Source organism: Bufo gargarizans, chromosome 1 (assembly GCF_014858855.1).
Source record: "Bufo gargarizans isolate SCDJY-AF-19 chromosome 1, ASM1485885v1, whole genome shotgun sequence".
NCBI classification, from domain to species: domain Eukaryota; kingdom Metazoa; phylum Chordata; class Amphibia; order Anura; family Bufonidae; genus Bufo; species Bufo gargarizans.
In genome coordinates, this window is record NC_058080.1 from 153,499,432 (window position 1) to 153,519,707 (window position 20,276).

Genomic DNA, 20,276 nt, shown 5'->3' on the forward strand with positions numbered 1-20,276 from the left:
AGCCCCATTCAATTCACTGCACCTAGGCCATGAGAACGGAGCTCCATGGTTTCTTTAAATGGCTGATCTGAGTTGGACCCCCATTGATCAGATACTGATGACTTATGCCAGTGATGGCTAACCTCCGTCACTCCAGCTGTGCCGAAACTACAACTCCCAGCATGCTCTATTCATTTCTATGGAGTTCTTAGAACATCCAAGCATGCATCTTGGGAGTTGCAGTTTTACCACAGCTGGAGTGCCAGAGGTTAGCCACCACAGGCCTCTGCTGAGAATAGGTCATTAGAAGTGTTGGGCGAGCATGCTTGGCCAAACACCAGTGTGCTCACGTCAGTGTATCTAATTTAGCCTCTATTTCTGAAAAGTTTCTGACGGGATTCAAACTCACAACCTTCTCCATTAAAGCCAAGAATGTTAACCACTACACTATAGAGCTGCATGGCCAGTTGCTTAAGAAAAATAAAATATGAGACTTCTGCTGTATAGGAAAACTTACTATTAGTCCCGACACCCTCCCCTCTTCAGAGCAGGGGGTGCCTGGTTTAATGCTCGGGTTCTCCCATTGATTTCCATTGTGCTCGGGTGCTCAGTAGAGCACCCAAGCATCAGGAAGTGTTCTACTCGAGCACCAGAGCACACAAGCACTTTGGTGCTCGACCAACACTAGTGATTAGTATTAAACACTTGAAAAAACCCTTTAATTATTTTAGGTGAGCCATGTCGGCAGATATAGGAAGTAAAGAAACCAGTGGGGATTCTGGGAAGTGTCGTAACTGGAGATTCAGGGGATCAGTAAGGGTCCATTCACACGTCCGCAATTTCGTTCCGCATTTTGCGGAACGGAATTGCGGACCCATTCATTTCTATGGGGCAGCACAATGTGCTGCCCGGACACGGAATTGCGGATCCGCACTTCTGTTCTGCAAAAAAATTGAACACGTCCTATTCTTGTCCGCAATTGCGGACAAGAACAGGCATATTCTATTAGTGCCGGCAATGTGCGGTCCGCACATTGTAGGCCTTAAAAATTGAATAGACCGATTTTTTTTTTTTTTTGTCTTTCTGTAGGATAGGATGCAACTGGAATCTCTGTAGAAGTGGGATCTGGTTGGAGATGGTTATCCCTCCTTCCATCTCATCCATTATCCATTAATGTTTCTTTTTATTTTTGGTATGGATGATGGAGGGAAGAGAACAGCATGGCGAATGCCAATGTGCTTGTCATTTTATTACACAGATTCCTATTGAAGAGTATAGGTGGAAGTAATACTCCTGTAATATAATAATGTGTTACTATACACCCCAGTATTGTAAGAAGAGAAGGCCCAATAAACACATACATGAAATGACTGAAACTAAAGGAGATAGATGAATGTAAGAGATCTTAAATACTGCAAACTGTTCAGGACCACATTTAATACTACAATAAGGCTGAGTTCTCACTTCAGTTATTTGGTCAGTTATTTTCATCAGTTATTGAGGGCCAAAGCCAGTAGTGAGGCCTCCTCAGAGATAAGCTATAATGAAAAGATATGCATCTGTTCTGTGTTTTTGACCTGGTTTTGGCTCACAATAACTGATTGAAATAACTGACCAGATAACTGAAGTGTGAACTCAGCCTAATGAGAGCATGCAAATGACATTTCTATAAATCACTAGCAGCAAGAAAGGAAAACCTACCAAAACAACACTGTGATAATGTATGACATCAACAAACAAAATGTGACGTAGAACGGCCTGTGGATATTCAGAACAGGTAGGCTTCTGATGGAAAACGGCACCTTTATATGTATCTGATTATGTAATGTGGGGGAACAGGTCTGGGGGATTTGTTACAGGCGGGTACACAATGCACTATGGGGCCAAGAAGCAAAGAATTGGACACTGAATATAAAAAATAAAAAGATGCAGCACTTCCTAGGGTGATCTCTTTAAGGTACAGCCCGATGGTGCTGCTGAACGCACGCGGCCAAGCCACACCACCATCCCCCCCGGAAACCAATGGCTTCAAATTTTACTGCAAGCTTGTCCGACCATAGGATGTTGTGGGTGGACGTGGCTTGGCCGCAGTGGCAAGAGGAGCTATCCAATTACCCATGTGTCAGACACAGACCTATTTAGGGTATGTAGATCTCACTCAGTTTTGAGTTCTGGGTGCTGGAACCTCTGGATTATCGCTTTGGGATAGAACCTTCAGCCGGAACAAAAGTTACCGTACTTGGTATGTGCAAAAAACGTCAGATGTGGTGTGCTTCCCATATACAACTCCAGTACGTACTGGATGATGTGCTCAAGAAATTGAGCTTTTATTGTTAAATACAAATGCAGTAGATATAACAACAGGGGTATTTCTCAGTGGCAACACGTTGGGAGTAATAATCCTTTCCACAAGGTCAGAAAAATACATATTGGGGGTCATTTACAAAGACCTGCTTTTTATACCAGTCCTTGGTTCCCCCCTGTACTGCCGGATACTTTGCCTAATTTATTACAAGACATGAGCCTCATCATAGATCAGGTGCACCTCTGACAGTCCGTGCGCCTGGACTGAAAACTACTCCTGTTTTCAGGCATAAAAGATAGTAAATTTGCTGGAGCCGAAGTCCTGGCCCCACTTCTGGCCCCCAAGCAGCGAGGAGAACGTAAAAAGCATGTTTAAATATTACATATCTAGGGAATAGAAATATATTGTGAATATTCTGTAAACATTCAGGCTGATCCCATTTCTGCTGGTCTGAATCCCTGGACCGTCATCAGGGGCGTAGCTATAGGGGAAGCAGGGGAAGCGGCTGCTTTGGGGCTCTGACCCAGAAGGGGACCATCCAGGAGGAGGAGGACTGTCCGGGCCCCCTCAACAGTATTACACAATGATATTATATACAGTGACAGTCAGACAGTATAGAAAATGGATGGAATAGCTGCCGGGCCTGGTCTGAGAGAGCGATCTTTACTAGCCTCAGGAATGGGGGCGGCATGAAAGGAAGGGGTCACAAAAAAATAACTGGGGGAGGACGGCCCCCATTCAAAAATTTTCTGTGGGGTCCAGTCATTCCTAGCTACGCCAATGACCGTCATCACAGATACAAATATTATAGCTCTGATCACTAGATCATGATCACGTTTATTTCTATGCCAACCTTAAAGGGGTTGTCCACTCCTTTTATACTGATGAACTAGTCTCATGATAGGCCATCAATATCTGATTAGCGGGGGTCCGACACTCTGTATTACACCTGCAGCAACCATCTCTATCCACTACACAATAGACGGATCTGTGTAGTTCTGGCATTGGAGCTACAAGGTAACAGCCGGTAAACAGATATTGATGGTCTGTCCTAGGAGAATACATGAAAGTAAAAGGAAGGGGATATCCCATTTAAGATATTATTCATTATCATTTATTAATATTTATACTTAAAAAAATAAAGTAATCACCATACACAATCACAAAACACAGCACCAGGAATCACAATACTACACATGGACTCGAAATGGAGAAACAAAAGAGAACTATGTACTGTATATAAAGTTATGAGAAACCCAACTAAGTAATGAAGGAAGCAGCATCACATTCTTAGAAATGTTATGGTATTCGGATAAATTTACTCTCTCATATCTAGGACCCAGTTCTTATAGGTCACAGTGATATATAATACTAAAGTGTTTCTAAAAATCCAAATTAAGCATTAAGCATGGGTAAATAATGCGAAAATCTATATCGCTTAGGGACATGGAATAAATTTAGAACTAAGCAATAAATAGAGAGTACTAAAATCTGCTGGAAAACCATTATGAGGTAGAGAGCGCTGATTGTTTCCATACCCCTCATGACTCCTGAGCAATGCAGTTCTGCTACATCTGCTCTAGGGCCATGGTTAGGTTGTTTGTAATATATCTATATATATATTGCATCTTTAACTGCTTCCTTTATTACAAATTCCATCAAACTTACAATGAGCCCCTTGTCAAACTCTGCTCTCGCTCAGGGGTGATTTGATCCATATAGGAACTGTGGCCGCAGCATGAGAGAGAAAGGAGACATCTTTACGTAAGACCCACAAGAAAAGGCAACTTCTGCCTTAAAGCAGTTTTCCAATCAACAACTAATATCATCCATCACAAGGATAGGTGATAAATGTAGGATCGCTGGGGGTACGACCTCTGGGACACCCACCCCAATCATGAAACGGGGGTCCTCAAGTCCCCTGTGTGAATGGAGTGGTCGTGTGCATGTTTTGTCATTGCTGTATTCACTTCTAAGGCTGGAGAAATGCTACAAACTTGTCATTTTTCATAGTTCGGCATGTGATTACAGAAGCAGAGCAAGCATTACTGCATGATTAACAGCAAAACCCTTAAGAAGGAAAGTAAGAAATGAGGTTGCATCTGTTCTTGTGTGCCAGCATTTAACCTTAACAAGAAGGTCTAATTAACAAGTAATCAAGACGAGTAGCTCTTATACAAGAGCCTGGGTAGAAGCACTTTATACCACTGAACTGTAAATCATCATTCTGTCACTTCACTTGAAGTTTTCTTAGCATAATGTCTATGAGGTCTCTAAAATTAACCTCAAACCACAAGCTCTAGAAGCTTGAACATGAGGTATGGGGCGTATGGCTCCAAGCTGTGGCCCACTTCATTCTCAGGATCGGTGGGGGATCATTAGGATATGTAATTCATTTTTGACTGGTGTAGGTCTGAACCTCAGCACCCTACCCATTAGCAGAATAAAGAAGCTGAATATCTCCAGCAGATACTACAGCCATTTCATTGTTTACACAGCACAGTTTCTTGTCCATATGGGTGACTGTGCCTGGTATGGCAGCTCAGTTCAATCCAAATCAACGGGACAGAGATGCAGTACTATGTACAGAATCACTATTATTTACTGCAATGGGACCATCACCAATCACTGATAACCAAAGATAGGCCACCACTGTTTATGTTCCATAAAACCCATTTAAAAGGGTATTCCCATCTTGTAAAGTTGTAGGGTAGAGGTGAATGATGGTGTTTGCAGCCTTAAAGGGAACTTGTCACCTGGATTTTGGGTATAGAGCTGAGGACATGGGTTGCTAGATGGCCTCTAGCACATCCGCAATACCCAGTCCCCATAGCTCTGTGTGCTTTTATTGTGTAAAAAAAATATATATATTTGATACGTATGCAAATTAACCTGAGATGAGTCCTGTCCCGGACTCATCCCAGGTTAATTTGTATATGTATCAAATAATTTTTTTACACAATAAAAGCACACAGAGCTATGGGGACTGGGTATTGCGGATGTGCTAGCGGCTATCTAGCCACCCATGTCCTCAGCTCTATACCCAAAATCCCGGTGACAGGTTCCCTTTAAAGTTTTTTTTTTTAACAAGTGCTCAACGCTATCCATCGTCTTGGCACTGTTTACATCCGGTTGTCTAGGGGTATGGTCACATGCACCATTCCAGCCAATGACTGGCTTTAGCGGTGACATACTGCTTGTGGCCACATCACCGTTGAAGCCAGTCATTGTCTGCAGCAGCTTATGCCAACCAGATGTAAACAATGAGGGGACCCGCAATATGGAGAGAGTGGAGGCAGTGTAAACCAATAATGCAGCGCAGAGCAGGTACAGTAGGTATGCATGTTCGGTCTCAGGGGACATGCTGCGGGAACCTGTAAAAAGCATTTCTACTGAAAAAAAAAACCCTTTAAAGTAGCACTCCCACAAAAAAATTCTAATTTTAGCAGTGTTACTTTAATTTAGTGCTGTGTCCTCTTCACTCTTTTTTCCTGCACAGGTGGTGGCCAGTAAAACATAGGATACTGCTCTAAATCAACACAGTGGCCCCTTCATTCTCAGCATTGGCTGGGGGTCCTAAAGTTTAGACCTCCTTCACTTTACAAGATGGGAATATCCCTTTGAGTGTTTGATTGCTTCTTGATGGTGCCACTTAAAGGGAACCTGCCATCAACTTTATGCTGTCCATATTAACGGCAGAATAAAGTAGAGACAGGTGAGTTGATTTCAGCGGTCTGTCATTTATAAGTAAGTGGTTGCCAAGAACCAACATCACAATCATTGCAGACTGGGCCTGGAAAAGAGTCCCGGCCCCCTGAGAAGAGTCATGGTTATTCATGAATTCCTGCCCACCTGCTGATGACTGACAGTCTTCTACCTAGTTTTCTCGCTTTCTCTCTAGGAGAGAACTGCCAATCATCAGCAGATGGACGGGGAGAGCAGGAGATTATGGATAACCAGGACTCTTCTCAGGTAGATTTGACTCTTCTCAAGGCCTGGGCTGCAATGATTATGATGCCGGTTCTCAGCAACCTCATACTTTTAGCTGATGAGTGACACACCGCTGACATCAGCATTTCTGTCACTATTTTATGCTGCCCTCAGTGAGGTCAGCATAACACTGATGACAGGTTCACTTTAAATTATCCTAATACGTTATTAACTTTTCACCTATACTTGATGAAGTTCTAAAACATACAGTGCTTGGGGACATTGAGCTTTACCAGACAAGGTCACAATTTTAAGAGGAATAATGACATTTTCTTTCACAGGCCAGCTGAGTTATACAATACATCGAATGTCATATGCATACCTCTGCAAGTATAAAACCTCATACATACCATTATCATCACAGGATTCTGATTGGAAGGAACTAAGAGACTGAATCTCAGACATGCTCTCCCGAGGATTGTAGAGATGACAAGGCTTTTCATCCAGAGATTTCTTTGAAAGACATGGGTCAAGATCAACTTTAGCTGAAAGCGGGAAAAAAACAGACAATGTCACGATGTTAAGGACACTCAATTAATAAGATCTACCTTTGATCATTTCCCAAAGGGCCCTCTGTTGATGTTCAGTTCAAGCAAAGCAGCACTAAAATATGTTTCAAAGTAACAATCACAGAATTACTTTCAAATGAAATAGTAATTGAAATGACACAACACAGAGAACAAATCTCCAAGGCAGAAAAAAGCAATTTGGTTCAGTAGTTTGTTGAGATTACACGTGTACCACAGAGAGTATCATCCTTCGGGGTGTTATTGCCTTCTTATAAATGGGATAGAGAATACATGGATATTGCAAAATTGTAAATATTACCCCTCTGAAATCTAAGATAAGAGAATTCAGTTTCCAACCTGTGAAGAAGCCAACTTAAAAAAAAAAACATCCAAACATCCAACAAACAAATCTTTTATATATAATTAAGTGTAAATTGTATTGGCAGACATTAAGCTTATGAATAAAGCATAAAAAACCACAAAACTCATAGTAAAGTGCTCAACAGTCCAATGAATTAGGAATGAGAGCATATGAGAGTAGAAAAGCTCTGATATTACAGCCAAGTCTGTAACATTTTAGAGTCTACGTCTTGGGCCCTGTTGAACAAGACTAGTCATACTAGGTCAGCTTTGAGCATTTTAAAACACTGCAATACAACGTAGACCATTACGTAGGAGCGAGGTGGTCCTGTAGAGACACTTTGCCACCTACAGAACAAAACAATTTAATGGAGGTTGACTGGTCAAGGAGTTACAAATTAATTTACATATATTGTTCCTCCATTTGCCCCAGAAGAAAAGTAAGGAAAGCCTATAAAAATGTATACAACTTGAGACACCTAAGATATGAACCTAGTAAAATATCCGCCCATAAAGGAGTTCTTTAAGGGGAAAAATTGTTCTAAAAAGGGACAGAAGGGGTTAAAAATAAAAATACTCATTATTCACTGATGCAGATCCCATCCTGCAGGTGTTCTGATGCTGCTCCAGTGACCCACCTCAGCCATTGATTAGTGAGTGGACACTAGGTGACCGGCCTCAAGGAGTGATTAGTGAGTGGACACTGGGTGACCGGCCTCAGGCAGTGATTAGTGAGTGGACACTGGGTGACCGGCCTCAGGCAGTGATTAGTGAGTGGACACTGGGTGACCGGCCTCAGGGAGTGATTAGTGAGTGGACACTGGGTGACCGGCCTCAGGGAGTGATAAGTGAGTGGACACTGGGTGACCGGCCTCAGGGAGTGATTAGTGAGTGGACACTGGGTGACCGGCCTCAGGCAGTGATTAGTGAGTGGACACTGGAAGACTGACCTTAGGCAGTGATTAGTGAGCGGACACTGGAAGACTGACCTCGGGCAGTGATTAGTGAGTGGACACTGGGTGACCGGCCTCAGGGAGTGATTAGTGAGTGGACACTGGGTGATCGGCCTCAGGCAGTGATTAGTGAGTGGACACTGGGTGACCGGCCTCAGGGAGTGATTAGTGAGTGGACACTGGAAGACTGACCTCAGGCAGTGATTAGTGAGTGGACACTGGGTGACCGGCCTCAGGGAGTGATTAGTGAGTGGACACTGGGTGATCGGCCTCAGGCAGTGATTAGTGAGTGGACACTAGAAGACTGACCTCAGGCAGTGATTAGTGAGTGGACACTGGGTGACCTGCCTCAGGGAGTGATTAGTGAGTGGACACTGGGTGACCGGCCTCAGGGAGTGATTAGTGAGTGGACACTGGGTGACCGGCCTCAGGGAGTGATAAATGAGTGGACACTGGGTGACCTGCCTCAGGGAGTGATTAGTGAGTGGACACTGGGTGACCGGCCTCAGGCAGTGATTAGTGAGTGGACACTGGAAGACTGACCTTAGGCAGTGATTAGTGAGCGGACACTGGAAGACTGACCTCAGGCAGTGATTAGTGAGTGGACACTGGGTGACCGGCCTCAGGGAGTGATTAGTGAGTGGACACTGGGTGACCGGCCTCAGGCAGTGATTAGTGAGTGGACACTGGAAGACTGACCTCAGGCAGTGATTAGTGAGTGGACACTGGGTGACCGGCCTCAGGGAGTGATTAGTGAGTGGACACTGGGTGACCGGCCTCAGGCCAGTGATTAGTGAGTGGACACTGGGTGACCGGCCTCAGGCAGTGATTAGTGAGTGGACACTGGAAGACTGACCTTAGGCAGTGATTAGTGAGCGGACACTGGAAGACTGACCTCGGGCAGTGATTAGTGAGTGGACACTGGGTGACCGGCCTCAGGGAGTGATTAGTGAGTGGACACTGGGTGATCGGCCTCAGGCAGTGATTAGTGAGTGGACACTGGGTGACCGGCCTCAGGGAGTGATTAGTGAGTGGACACTGGAAGACTGACCTCAGGCAGTGATTAGTGAGTGGACACTGGGTGACCGGCCTCAGGGAGTGATTAGTGAGTGGACACTGGGTGATCGGCCTCAGGCAGTGATTAGTGAGTGGACACTAGAAGACTGACCTCAGGCAGTGATTAGTGAGTGGACACTGGGTGACCTGCCTCAGGGAGTGATTAGTGAGTGGACACTGGGTGATCGGCCTCAGGCAGTGATTAGTGAGTGGACACTGGAAGACTGACCTCAGGCAGTGATTAGTGAGTGGACACTGGGTGACCGGCCTCAGGCAGTGATTAGTGAGTGGACACTGGGTGACCGGCCTCAGGGAGTGATTAGTGAGTGGACACTGGAAGACTGACCTCAGGCAGTGATTAGTGAGCGGACACTGGGTGACCGGCCTCCTTTAGCTTCTTTTGAATAATTTGCAGGTACCTTTGGTGGGCTTACATCCTTTACTTTATGAAACTCAAAATTACGTAATTATTCCTCTGTGAAAGGACGCTTCCACATGAATTTCACTATATAGGCAGGTAAGGGAGAACATAATGCACACAAATTTACTCTTTAGCCATAAATGACCTAATTTTGCTTAGAGAGAGATTTTTATCCTGAACATCTATAGCATATCCATATGATTTGCCACAAATGCTTTGTAGGTGTGGGTCGCACCTATGAAGCTGACATCTTACAGGAGAACGATTCAAAGCAACTACTTTCTGCACACAAGTGAATGGAGAGATGTTTCTGTCTATAGACTCTGGAAACAAGAGCCATGTGCATGCACAGCCAGTTCTCCAATCAATTCTACAGGAAAAGCAGACATTAGGAATGGAGGAATAAGGGTCACAAGACTCTCATTTCTGAAAAGGTGAGAAACCTAGTGCATTGTAACATGCAATACGACAGAAACAAAGCTATAAGGTGCATACAATAAGATATCTACTCACCATCATAGTCAAAATCCCAGCTTGGTTTCTGTATGGAGTCACAGTCAGATGGGGAATTGGATGGAGGTGGAGGTGGCAGATTTGGAGCAACGCTGCAAACTGCTACTGCCTTTCTATGTCCATGTACAGAGTCTGGATTGAAAGTGCTGAACTCTGGATGCTCTGGAATGGTGGATCCCTCAAAAGAGTTTCGGTCCAGGTTATTTCTAGAGTCACTTGGAATGCTTGGAGTGTAGGATATGGGCCTGACTGGCACCTGGGGTGGAATGTCTGGGTAGATATTTTTGTTCACTTTAGGATCTAAAAATGGTCGATGTAAAAATGCTGAAGTAGTCCCGGAGTGTTTGTCCTCAGCTTTCTGCTGCCTCTTCTTCTTCTTTTTAGTGGATACTACTCTGCAGACGACAAAGATCACAACAAAGCAAAAAATCCCTGCTATGAACACAATAATTCCAATGACCTCAGCCAGGCTAATATTCCAGGAGGTTGAGACATATTTGTTGAAGGCAGTGTCTGTACAGTGCGTTCCACCATATCCATGACTGCAGGTGCAGTTGTAAGAGCCATAGGTATTTTCACAAAGGGCGCCATTAGAGCATGGGTTATCTTGGCATTCGTCAATGTCAGTTAGGCACCTACAATTATACAAATGAATGAAGATAAGTAAAGCTGTGCATGTGAATTATACTTAAGGTTTTCATATCAGAATATGGCTTGTGTGGAAGTCCCACTTTCGAATGTTGCTTTTTCAGTGGCTGATGTGCCGTTATAAACTACCATGAGGGCAGCTCACCCAGCACATATATACATATGGAATGTGCTGCAGGCAATTATTGCTGAATGGTGAAGTTCAAAGCTACATTATAGAACTCAACCTCTCAACCAGCATTGTGAGATCCGGTAGGCTGCTTTGACAGGGAATAGCCTACCTGGTGTCTCTGGATCAGGCATTGCCGAAAGCCACTGCGTTCCCGTCCAGCCCCATTAAACTATAATGGGGAGTGGTGGAGATCCAGCTGAATTGGCCGGATGAAAACCGCTGTGTGCTGGATGGGAACGCAGTGGCTTACAGGATCCAGAGAGACCCGGAGGACTGCTCCCTGCCAGAACAGCCTGCCAGATCTCCCAACGCTGGTGTGAAACTACGTTTAGACCTGTAGAAGCAGGGGTCGTCCGGTTTCATGACATTGATGACCTATCCTCAGATTAAGTTATCAATATCAGATTGGTGGTGGTCTGACTGCAAAACATCAGCAGTTTGAAGGGGTTGCGACTAGAGATGAGTGAAGTTATGGAAAATTCAAATCGGCTGCTGACAAGAAATTTGTATCGTGACTAATTACTTCATCACAAAACACATTTCTTTGTATGTAGCGAGCGCAATGATGAGGAATGGCGATGGCGCGGCCCCCCGTCATTGAACACCTCAGATGCCGAGTTCATCTGAGATTAACATTGAGGGACTTCAGGGGTTAATCCGGTTAAAAAAAAACTAAAAAACTCCTTATCCATTTGATTGCATAGAGGCCACCGTGGCCATCTTGATTGAAGACATTTGAGATTTTGCGCGGTGACATCATCACACCGGCTGGTGTAGTGACATCATACGTCACCGCGTGAACGATTTTGTGCGGCATGTTCAATCAAGATGGCCACAGTGGCCTCTTTGCGCACAAATGAATGAAGTAAGTATGCTTTTTTTTTTTTTGTTTAATTTCGAAAATTGATTCGTTACTTCGAAGCGTGAGGGAATTCGACTTTGTGGCGAATCTGATCAAAGTCCACTTCAGGTGCTTTGATTCGCTCAATGCTAGTCAGTGCTGCATCCTCTCAAATGTTTACCTGCATGCACCACCACTACAAAGCAGACCGCATACAGGTAAGGCCCCATGCACACGGCCGTTGTTCACAGCCGTGTGCGGGCCGTGGAACCGCGGCCTGGATCCCTCCTGAGAGCAGGAGTGCACAGCGTCACTGGTTGCTATGACGCCGTGCGCTCCCTGCTGCCGCCGCTATACAGTAATACACTGGTATGATCTATACCAGTGTATTACTGTACTGTGCCGGCAGCAGGGAGCGCACGGCGTCATAGCAACCAGTGATGCTGTGCACTCCTGCTCTCAGGAGGGATCCAGGCCGCGGTTCCACGGCCCGCACACGGCTGTGAAACACGGCCGTGTGCATGGGGCCTAAATTGTGCAGAAGACACGGCACTTAGCCCCCTCAAACAGCTGATCGGAGGGGGCGCCTGCAGTCTGACCCCCACTAATCTGATATTGATGACCTAGCCTGATAGGACCACCCTTTTAATGAATAAACGTTTAGCATTGAAGAGCATTTGTCAGCCTTGACTTCTGGTTTAGTAAATACTTGTAATCCACATGAAATAATTCAAGGCATCTTTTCTTAGAAGTGCTATATGCCATTCCTCTTTTATTCCTCCTACAAATTGATGAATACATTGACAACCGATTAGTATTAAAGAGCATTGGTCAGCCCTCCTGATGTCTGGTATAGTAAATAACAATGGCAAGGCATCATTACTTGAGCTGCCTCTCTTATTCCTCCTAGAAACGTATAAATACATTGACAACCAGGGGTTACAAGTTTGGGGGGGTGCACACTCCTACACAATCACTGCTGACAGTATTAAACTGTATAGGAACACACCCTTTGACAAGGAAAAGTGTCAATTTACTAGGAGGTATAAGAGAGGGATGCTCCAGAATTCTTATTTCATGGGGAATACAAATATTGACGATAATGGGCATGTCAGGAAAAATGAGAGGTCATCTATAAAACAATGTGAAAAGTATAGGAACTAATAAGACTGACAGCATTAATGGCAACGCCATTCTATACCTTTCTCCATGGAAGCCACCTTCACATTCACACACGGGGCCGTCCAAACTGTCTATGCATTTACCGCTGTTCTTACATGGATTGTCTTTGCAGTAAGGACCCAACTGACACCTGCAATAGAAGGAAACATTAATGTACAGTAAGTGAGCGTCGCTCATCTATCGTCTCTTGTAGCATAAAATAGTGAAAATGATAAACTCACCTCTCGCCGCTGTATTCACCTCGGCATTTGCAGAAAAAGTCGTCCTTCACCACAATGCAGGTTCCGCCATACAGGCACGGGTTGGTGGCACAGGGATTGATGGGAATCTCACAATGCGTGCCCATAAATAATGATGTACATTTACAGTAGTAACCTGGGAACAAGCAGAAACAGCGGGTGACTAACGGGCACCAGGGCGTAGTCAGAGTTCTGGGGAAATGCCAATATGGGCTCATTGGAGATACATAACTCTTCTTACTGTGGGTTCTATGGACATAAGCTACTTACACTGCCAGCAGTCTCCATTAATGGCTGATATAGCTAGTGAACTAATAGGTAAGTGCTCCAGCCAGGAACCTGGAAGCACTACAAATAACGGACATAGGGCGGGTTCACATTCGTGTTATGGAATTCCGTTATAGGGTTCCGTTATAATAGAGTCATAACGGAATATAACTGAATTTTAGGACGGAATGAAAAACTGAACCCTTTGAGAGGCAGTCCGTTTTGCTCTGTCCTAATACATTTCTACGGGCACATATTAAGGCTCCGTTTGGTAACGTTATAAATGACGGAAAAAATAGTCCTGTCAACTCTAATGCGAGTGCGAACCCGCCCTTATGCTTAACAAGGCCCTTGCACTAAGGCCTCATGCACATGACTGTCGGCAAATCGCGGATCCGCAAAAATCCAAAAGAGGTCCGTGTGCCGTCCGCATGTCTTTTGTGGACCCATTGACTTCAAAGAGTCCATGGTCTGCATTCTGCAGGCAAATGATCTGTGTGCTTTCTGCAAACATATGTCCATTCCGCAAAAGGATAGAACATGTCCTATACTTGGACTATGGACCAATTGAAGTCAATAGGTCCGCAAAAAAGGCAGACTGCACGCGGACGTCTTCCGTGCTTTGCGGATTCACAATTTCAGGACCGCGGAATACATACAGTCGTGTGCATGAGGTTTTCTCAAAAGTAGATGAATAGCTGTCATCAATGTGATAGGAAAATCCAGATGCCAGTATCCATCCATCCTAATGAATAAATGCTGATCCGAGCTAAAGTCTTTTTCGTACACCATAAAGATGACATATAACGTGGCTGAGGGTTTTGGAGACCATATTTTAATGGCATTCTAAATACCCCTAATCCATTATTTAGGCTGAGGATGTGAACCTTTGTCGCACCCTCATCAATTCGGATTTTGTGGAGTACAGCACTGATCTTTTCCATGCGCTGCATTCATTCCACCTTCCCTTAAATAAAATCAGTATGGTATTCTGGCTCTATTAATATTTTAACAATAGCGCTATTAAAATGAAGGATCGGTTCTTTTATGTTTGATTTTATGCGAGGCTCTAGATAAAAACTAAAGATAGATTTTCTAATCTAGATTTTACTGCACAAAGGGGAACAGGTTGTACAGTTGGTAATCAGCAGTTTTGGAATATACAGCCTCTTATGAAGAGTATTAAATAACATCCACAAAGAAGCACAGTTACGCTACATAGTCGGGTCATTAACAATAAGGAACCCCATTTCCAGAATGACTCACCTCCACTGGGCAAGGGGGAGCACACCCCACCATTGTGGCAGGGGTTACCAGAGCAGGCATCAGCAGCAGTCAGAGAACATCCTAGAGAAATATCCACCAATTCTTCTATATGTACCAAGCTCTTTAACTTAGAATGAAGCGGGAGCTCCTGGCCATTGAGATAAACAGAGTCCATACAACCTCTAAAACCATTGTTAATCGGCAAGTTTCTTCCATGTTTTGAACCTTGCTGACGTATGTGTCCTCCAAAATACACATAGTTGTCAAGGTTGAGTGTCCTCAGAGCTCCTGGTGCGGTGCCGGATGCAGTATGGACACGATCCAAGACCAGTCTGGCATAGTTACCGTCCACTTCTAATGACACCGTGTGCCACTGGCCATCATTTACATGGATGCTCTGAACAGACACTATTCCAGGACCGCTGCCACAATCAAATTTATACTGCAGCTTTCCACCATGAATCTAAAAGACAGCAAGAGTTCATGAGATTAGAACAGGTTTCAATGAGCGTATCAAACTGCACATTATACGTAACCCTTATAACTGCATTCATATTCTAAGGTTAGGTGGTAAGGATCAATGGGGGTCCTCTACCTTCTGAGGTCCTATGCCTCTTGTTTGAATAGGGGGTCAGTCATGCATGTGAACTGCTGCTCCAATCAAACTCTGTGGGGCCCAGTGTTGTAGTTGGCTATTTCCAGCAGTCTAGAAGACTAATCTGTGATGGCTAACTCTATTTAATGTCCACTGCCCCTGAGGTTCATACTTACCAACATGGTAGTTGGCAAATTCAGGTTATTTAAGCCCTGTCCTGGGAATGCCAAACCCACCCAGGACTGGCCACTTATGGATGGTGTTTGCATAAGCCCCCACCATTTGTAGCCCTTGACAGCCTGAATTAGCAGGTAATGTCTCTGAAAAATGAAAATTAGGGACAGTCCCAGCATGTTCAGGACTGTTGGAAACTATGATGAGAGTGGTGCATTTTACAGACCAAGCAACAGATCAATGGTATAGAAAGATGATTTCCACCAAAAGCGAAAATTGGCTCCATATTAGTAAATCAGATGTGATAATGTGGTAATTATATTTTAATTTGCTTAGGCCTCATCCACACTTCAGTGAATCATGTTCTCCATGGACAGCACATGTGTCCATTAATTTTAATGCTTCTGTTCACACATCAGTGTGAATCACAGAGACATGCACTACTTTGGTCATTGATGCAGAACCGCTGATATAACATGGATGGCATCCGCGTTCATGGACCAGGTCCACTGATAGGAGGTGCTCTGGAAATTAATTTTCAGCTGAGCAGTGTCCGTGGAATATGGATTACACACGTAGGGGACAAAAATGGACACACAGCCCAAACACTGATCCCTCACGGATGAAACACGGATTCATTTTCCATCTCCACGTCAAATGGACATGGAAATGTGAACGAGGCCTTACAACAATATTGACATCTTTCTGCTTCGTTGCAGTGGTCGTTAGTGTCAAGAGAGACAACAGGTTCGGCCATGTTGGTAGTTACTTTGGAATCAGCCTCTGGGCACCTGATGAACTATGGTTCTGTCAGCATGTTCTGGCAACTAGTGGCTATTGACTCTAAAACAAGTTGATTAGTGCTTTAAAGGGCCTTTTATATGCGCTGATGTGTAGGGAACACCTGATCATTAGTGAGATTGTTCCTCCCCCCAAAAGTTTGTACATTGTTGGCAGCACATCCCCTGTTTATATGAGGAGATGTAAATGATTCTAATGTTAACATGAAAGATGTGAGTTTAGACACGTCGATAATTGGCTGAATGAATGTTCATGTGAAGTGCAATTTCTCTTCTGCCTGCTGAGGTACTAATATTAAGGGGGTCATTTACGAAACTGTTGTAAAGCAGAACTGCCTTAGTTGCCTATAGCAACCAATCAGATTCCTCCTTTCATTTTTCAAAGGAGCTGTCCAAAATGAAAGCTGGAATCTGATTGGCTGCTATGGACAACTAAGGCAGTTCTACTTTACAACAGTTTCATAAATGACCCCCTAAGTGTTTAGTGAAAATCTGAGTATACCCATTGACATAGCTACAGGGAAAGCAGGTGAGGTGGCTGCTTTGGAGTCCATACTCAGAACAGGCCCATCCAGGAGGAAGACTAAAAAAAAAATTGTCGGGGCCCCCTCAAGAGTATTCTAAAATTACTTTATGTACAGTGACCCAGTAAGAAATGGATGGAGAGGCTGCCTGGCCTGGCCTGAGAGAGCAAATCGAATAGATGCAAGAGTGGGGAATGCACAGGAAGAGAGGGTTGCTTAGGGGTCGGGCCCGTTCAAAAATCTGCTGTGGGGCCCAGTCATTTCTTGTTATGCCACTGAGTATACCTATGTACTAATGGTCCAGCATATTTATAAGATATGCTGCTACATTCTGTCAGCCAAAACTGTAGTATTGTAGAGGTCTGGCATTCAGACATTCCTATCCCAGCAATATACTTAGTAGGAAAACACCTTTAGGTCCTAAGGGATAAAGCTATTTCCTTCCAGGGGTGTCGCTGGTACTCATGGCATCCTAAAGAGGACCTGTCACCTCTCCAGACATATCTGTTTAGCAACTTTATGCATCCCCATGTAATAACAATTCTGCAGCATCTTTTCATATAACTCAATGTTGTGTCATCCTTCAATTTTCCTGTTATGAATGACTTGCCAGCAATCTGCAATTAAAGAGTGTTACCAGTTGGGGTGCGTCAGTGCATAGTCCAACACTGGCACCACTGCATGGCTAATGTCGGACTGTGCAGGAACACCCCCAACAGGTAACGCCCAGTTGGACCTTGCAGATTGCAATTCAGAAACTTTTTGCATTAACAATAGAGGAACAGCAAAACATAAAGTTATATGAAAAGATGCTGCAGAATTACACGGGGAATGCAGACATGTCAGTAGCTACCAGGGGCATAACTACCATAGCGGCAGACCATGTGACTGCTATGGGGCCCAGGGCAGGAGGGGGCCCAGTTTGGATCATCTCCTCTTCTACTGGGGGTGAAAACTTGGTCAGGACTCTACCCTCTAAAGAAACAACTTTGAGCAAATGAGGCGGTGGAACAAAATCGTTTTAAGGCTAATAGGTTTAAGCGGAAACCCTTCTGTCCTGTGTGGGGGGCCTGGTTTGATCCTTGCTATGGGGCCCTTACTTCTCTATGTACGCCACTGCTAGCTACAATTGACATGTGACAGTTGGGATGAAATCCAGTTACAAATTCTGCATCAGAGGCTTCGGGTCGGCATCTGCTTTCTGCTAGGGATTGCACGGAACACTAATTTCTAGAAATGGCCATAAACAATTCAGAGGAGCATCAGTCAAGTTTCATGAAAGAGCACCAGCGAGAGTGATGCTGGTGTCATATGAGGGACAAGTCCCATACGTAGGGCCTCTTGTGTGTGCCAGGAACCGGTCAGACCTGTCAGAAAGGATCACAAAGACGAGACTTGGCTGTGTATGTGCTTGATGAGGCTGCATATGCATCCGCAGAGGAAATTCACGTTGTCTTGTCACATTTTTGTAAATAAAGCTAATCAACGTTGAATGTTGTAGTGACACCAACTAATAACGCTTTATTTACCGGTTATGTCTCCAGCAGAGCTGCTGTCTGGTAATGATAAATGTGCCTCTGCACAATAATGGAAATTCAAATTTACGGAAAAAATCAGTTTGTGTGTTACATAGAAAAAGGAACATGACAAGCGAGCAAATAACAAAATACAATTCATTTCATATGAACACTTCAGCAGTCATAGCCAGAGAGATGAAGAACAATGAGCAGGCACGTCACTTTTTATCCTCCACCGCCTGCCTCAAAATTACAGTGTCTGTATTTTGACTGCCAAATTGATATGGTGTCTCCTTTTGCAATCACATATGTTATGAATCCCCTTTGGCTAAACTTGAAAAGCAATTCGTAAATTAAGGAAAAGTATGCAAAGCTCCTTCACCTATTACAAAGATAATCCAATTTCTCAAAGTGGCATCACTTAAATAACATTGGTGTAGGTTCATAGTAAGTGTCATTAAAGGGGTTGTCTAATTTCTTCCATCATCAATATCAGACTGGTCGGGGTCCGACACCCGGCACCCCCGCCGATCAGCTGTTTGAAGAGAAGCCTCCTCTTCTCTGTTTACCTGCTCGCCGTCGTAACTGCACTGACGTAATTACAACTATGGCGTTCCCATTCACTTCTATGGGACGGCTTCCATCTGTTTAAGTAAATAGCTGATCGGTGGGGGTGTCGGGAGTCGGACCCCGCAGATCTGATATTGTTGAGCTATCCTGAGGACAGGTCATCAATAGAAAAAAGCGGACAATGACTTTAAAGGAGTTGCTTACTTCGGTAATACAAGGCACTTAATGTATTGTGATTGTCCCTATTGCCTCTATTGATGGCTGGATTCATATTTCTATTGCAGTATAGACTTTCTTGTTTCCATGGTTACAACAACCCTGTAATCCATCAGCGGTGGCCGTGCTTGTATACTATAGGAAAAAACACTCCCTCCAGAGAAGTCGGCACATTTTCCTATAGTATGAAAGCACGTTCACCCCTGCTCTCCATGAAAATGATAAGCGTATAATGTAACAAATGGATCAAGCCAGCAAATGAGGCAATATGGACAATCACAATACATTAGTAAGTGCCTTATATTAACTTTCTCTACATGATAAGTGCCATTTGCTGAAGTAAGACACCCCCTTTAAGGTTGCAATCAACACAACATAATGTTTGAACTGAAAGATTCAGTAAAACTTGTATGTCATTCATTTAGTCAAGGAGGCGGTCCTATCAGTGATTGACAGCCTTCTCCATATAACTGTGTATACAGAGACAGCTGTCAATCACTGATATCACTTGTTCTATAACATACTGCCTGCAGCCCAGACACCATGTTCAACGTGACAGGTTCCCTTCTCATTGACACTTTATGCCAAATATTCAAGTTTGTTAATATCTTTAGAGAAGTAAGCTAAAATGCAACACTAACTAGATACAAGTGTACAAATTCCCCATTATACATGGACAGACAGTACTGAGATCTTTCTAACGACCATTTTATATCTTGGCCTGTAACCATGACAAGAGGACATCCTCTATGTCTAGAGGAAAGAAGGTTTCACCATCAATACAGACAGAGATTCTTTACTGTAAGAGCAGTGTGACTGTGGAGCTGTCTGCCAGAAGAGGTGGTGATGATCCTAGTCTAGATGTCTTCCGAGAAAGCAATAAATAATATGGGTACCGCATTTCCGTAGAGACGGTCAATGATAAAGGGATTTGATTTGATGGCTAACTTAGACTCCAAAAATATTTTTTTCTTTAATATGGGGCAATAGGCATCCATCTCTTTATTTTTCCTCTGAATCAACACAGTAGAATTACAGGTTGGACTTGATGGACCTGTGCCTTGTTTCAATTGTATCAGCTATATAACTATTAAAATAGTAGTTCAAGTCCACTATGAGTAAACACGTCATTTAAAAGATCGTCTATGACTAAAGTGTTAAAATCAGGTCAGTTTCTAA

General features: G+C 43.9%; 1 protein-coding gene across 6 annotated transcripts in view; it reads right to left on the minus strand.

Moving 5' to 3' along the window:
• FAT1 (FAT atypical cadherin 1) overlaps positions 1-20,276 on the minus strand; it is a 241,129-nt gene that overhangs the window by 6,522 nt on the left and 214,331 nt on the right. For all 6 annotated transcript variants that reach the window (XM_044299767.1, XM_044299794.1, XM_044299760.1 and 3 more), the window contains exons 22-26: positions 14,702-15,164; positions 13,151-13,304; positions 12,949-13,059; positions 10,087-10,721; positions 6,625-6,759 (exon numbers count right to left, since the gene is read on the minus strand). In XM_044299767.1, coding sequence (XP_044155702.1) covers positions 6,625-6,759; positions 10,087-10,721; positions 12,949-13,059; positions 13,151-13,304; positions 14,702-15,164 — 1,498 coding nt within the window. The remainder of the gene's footprint in view (positions 1-6,624; positions 6,760-10,086; positions 10,722-12,948; positions 13,060-13,150; positions 13,305-14,701; positions 15,165-20,276) is intronic.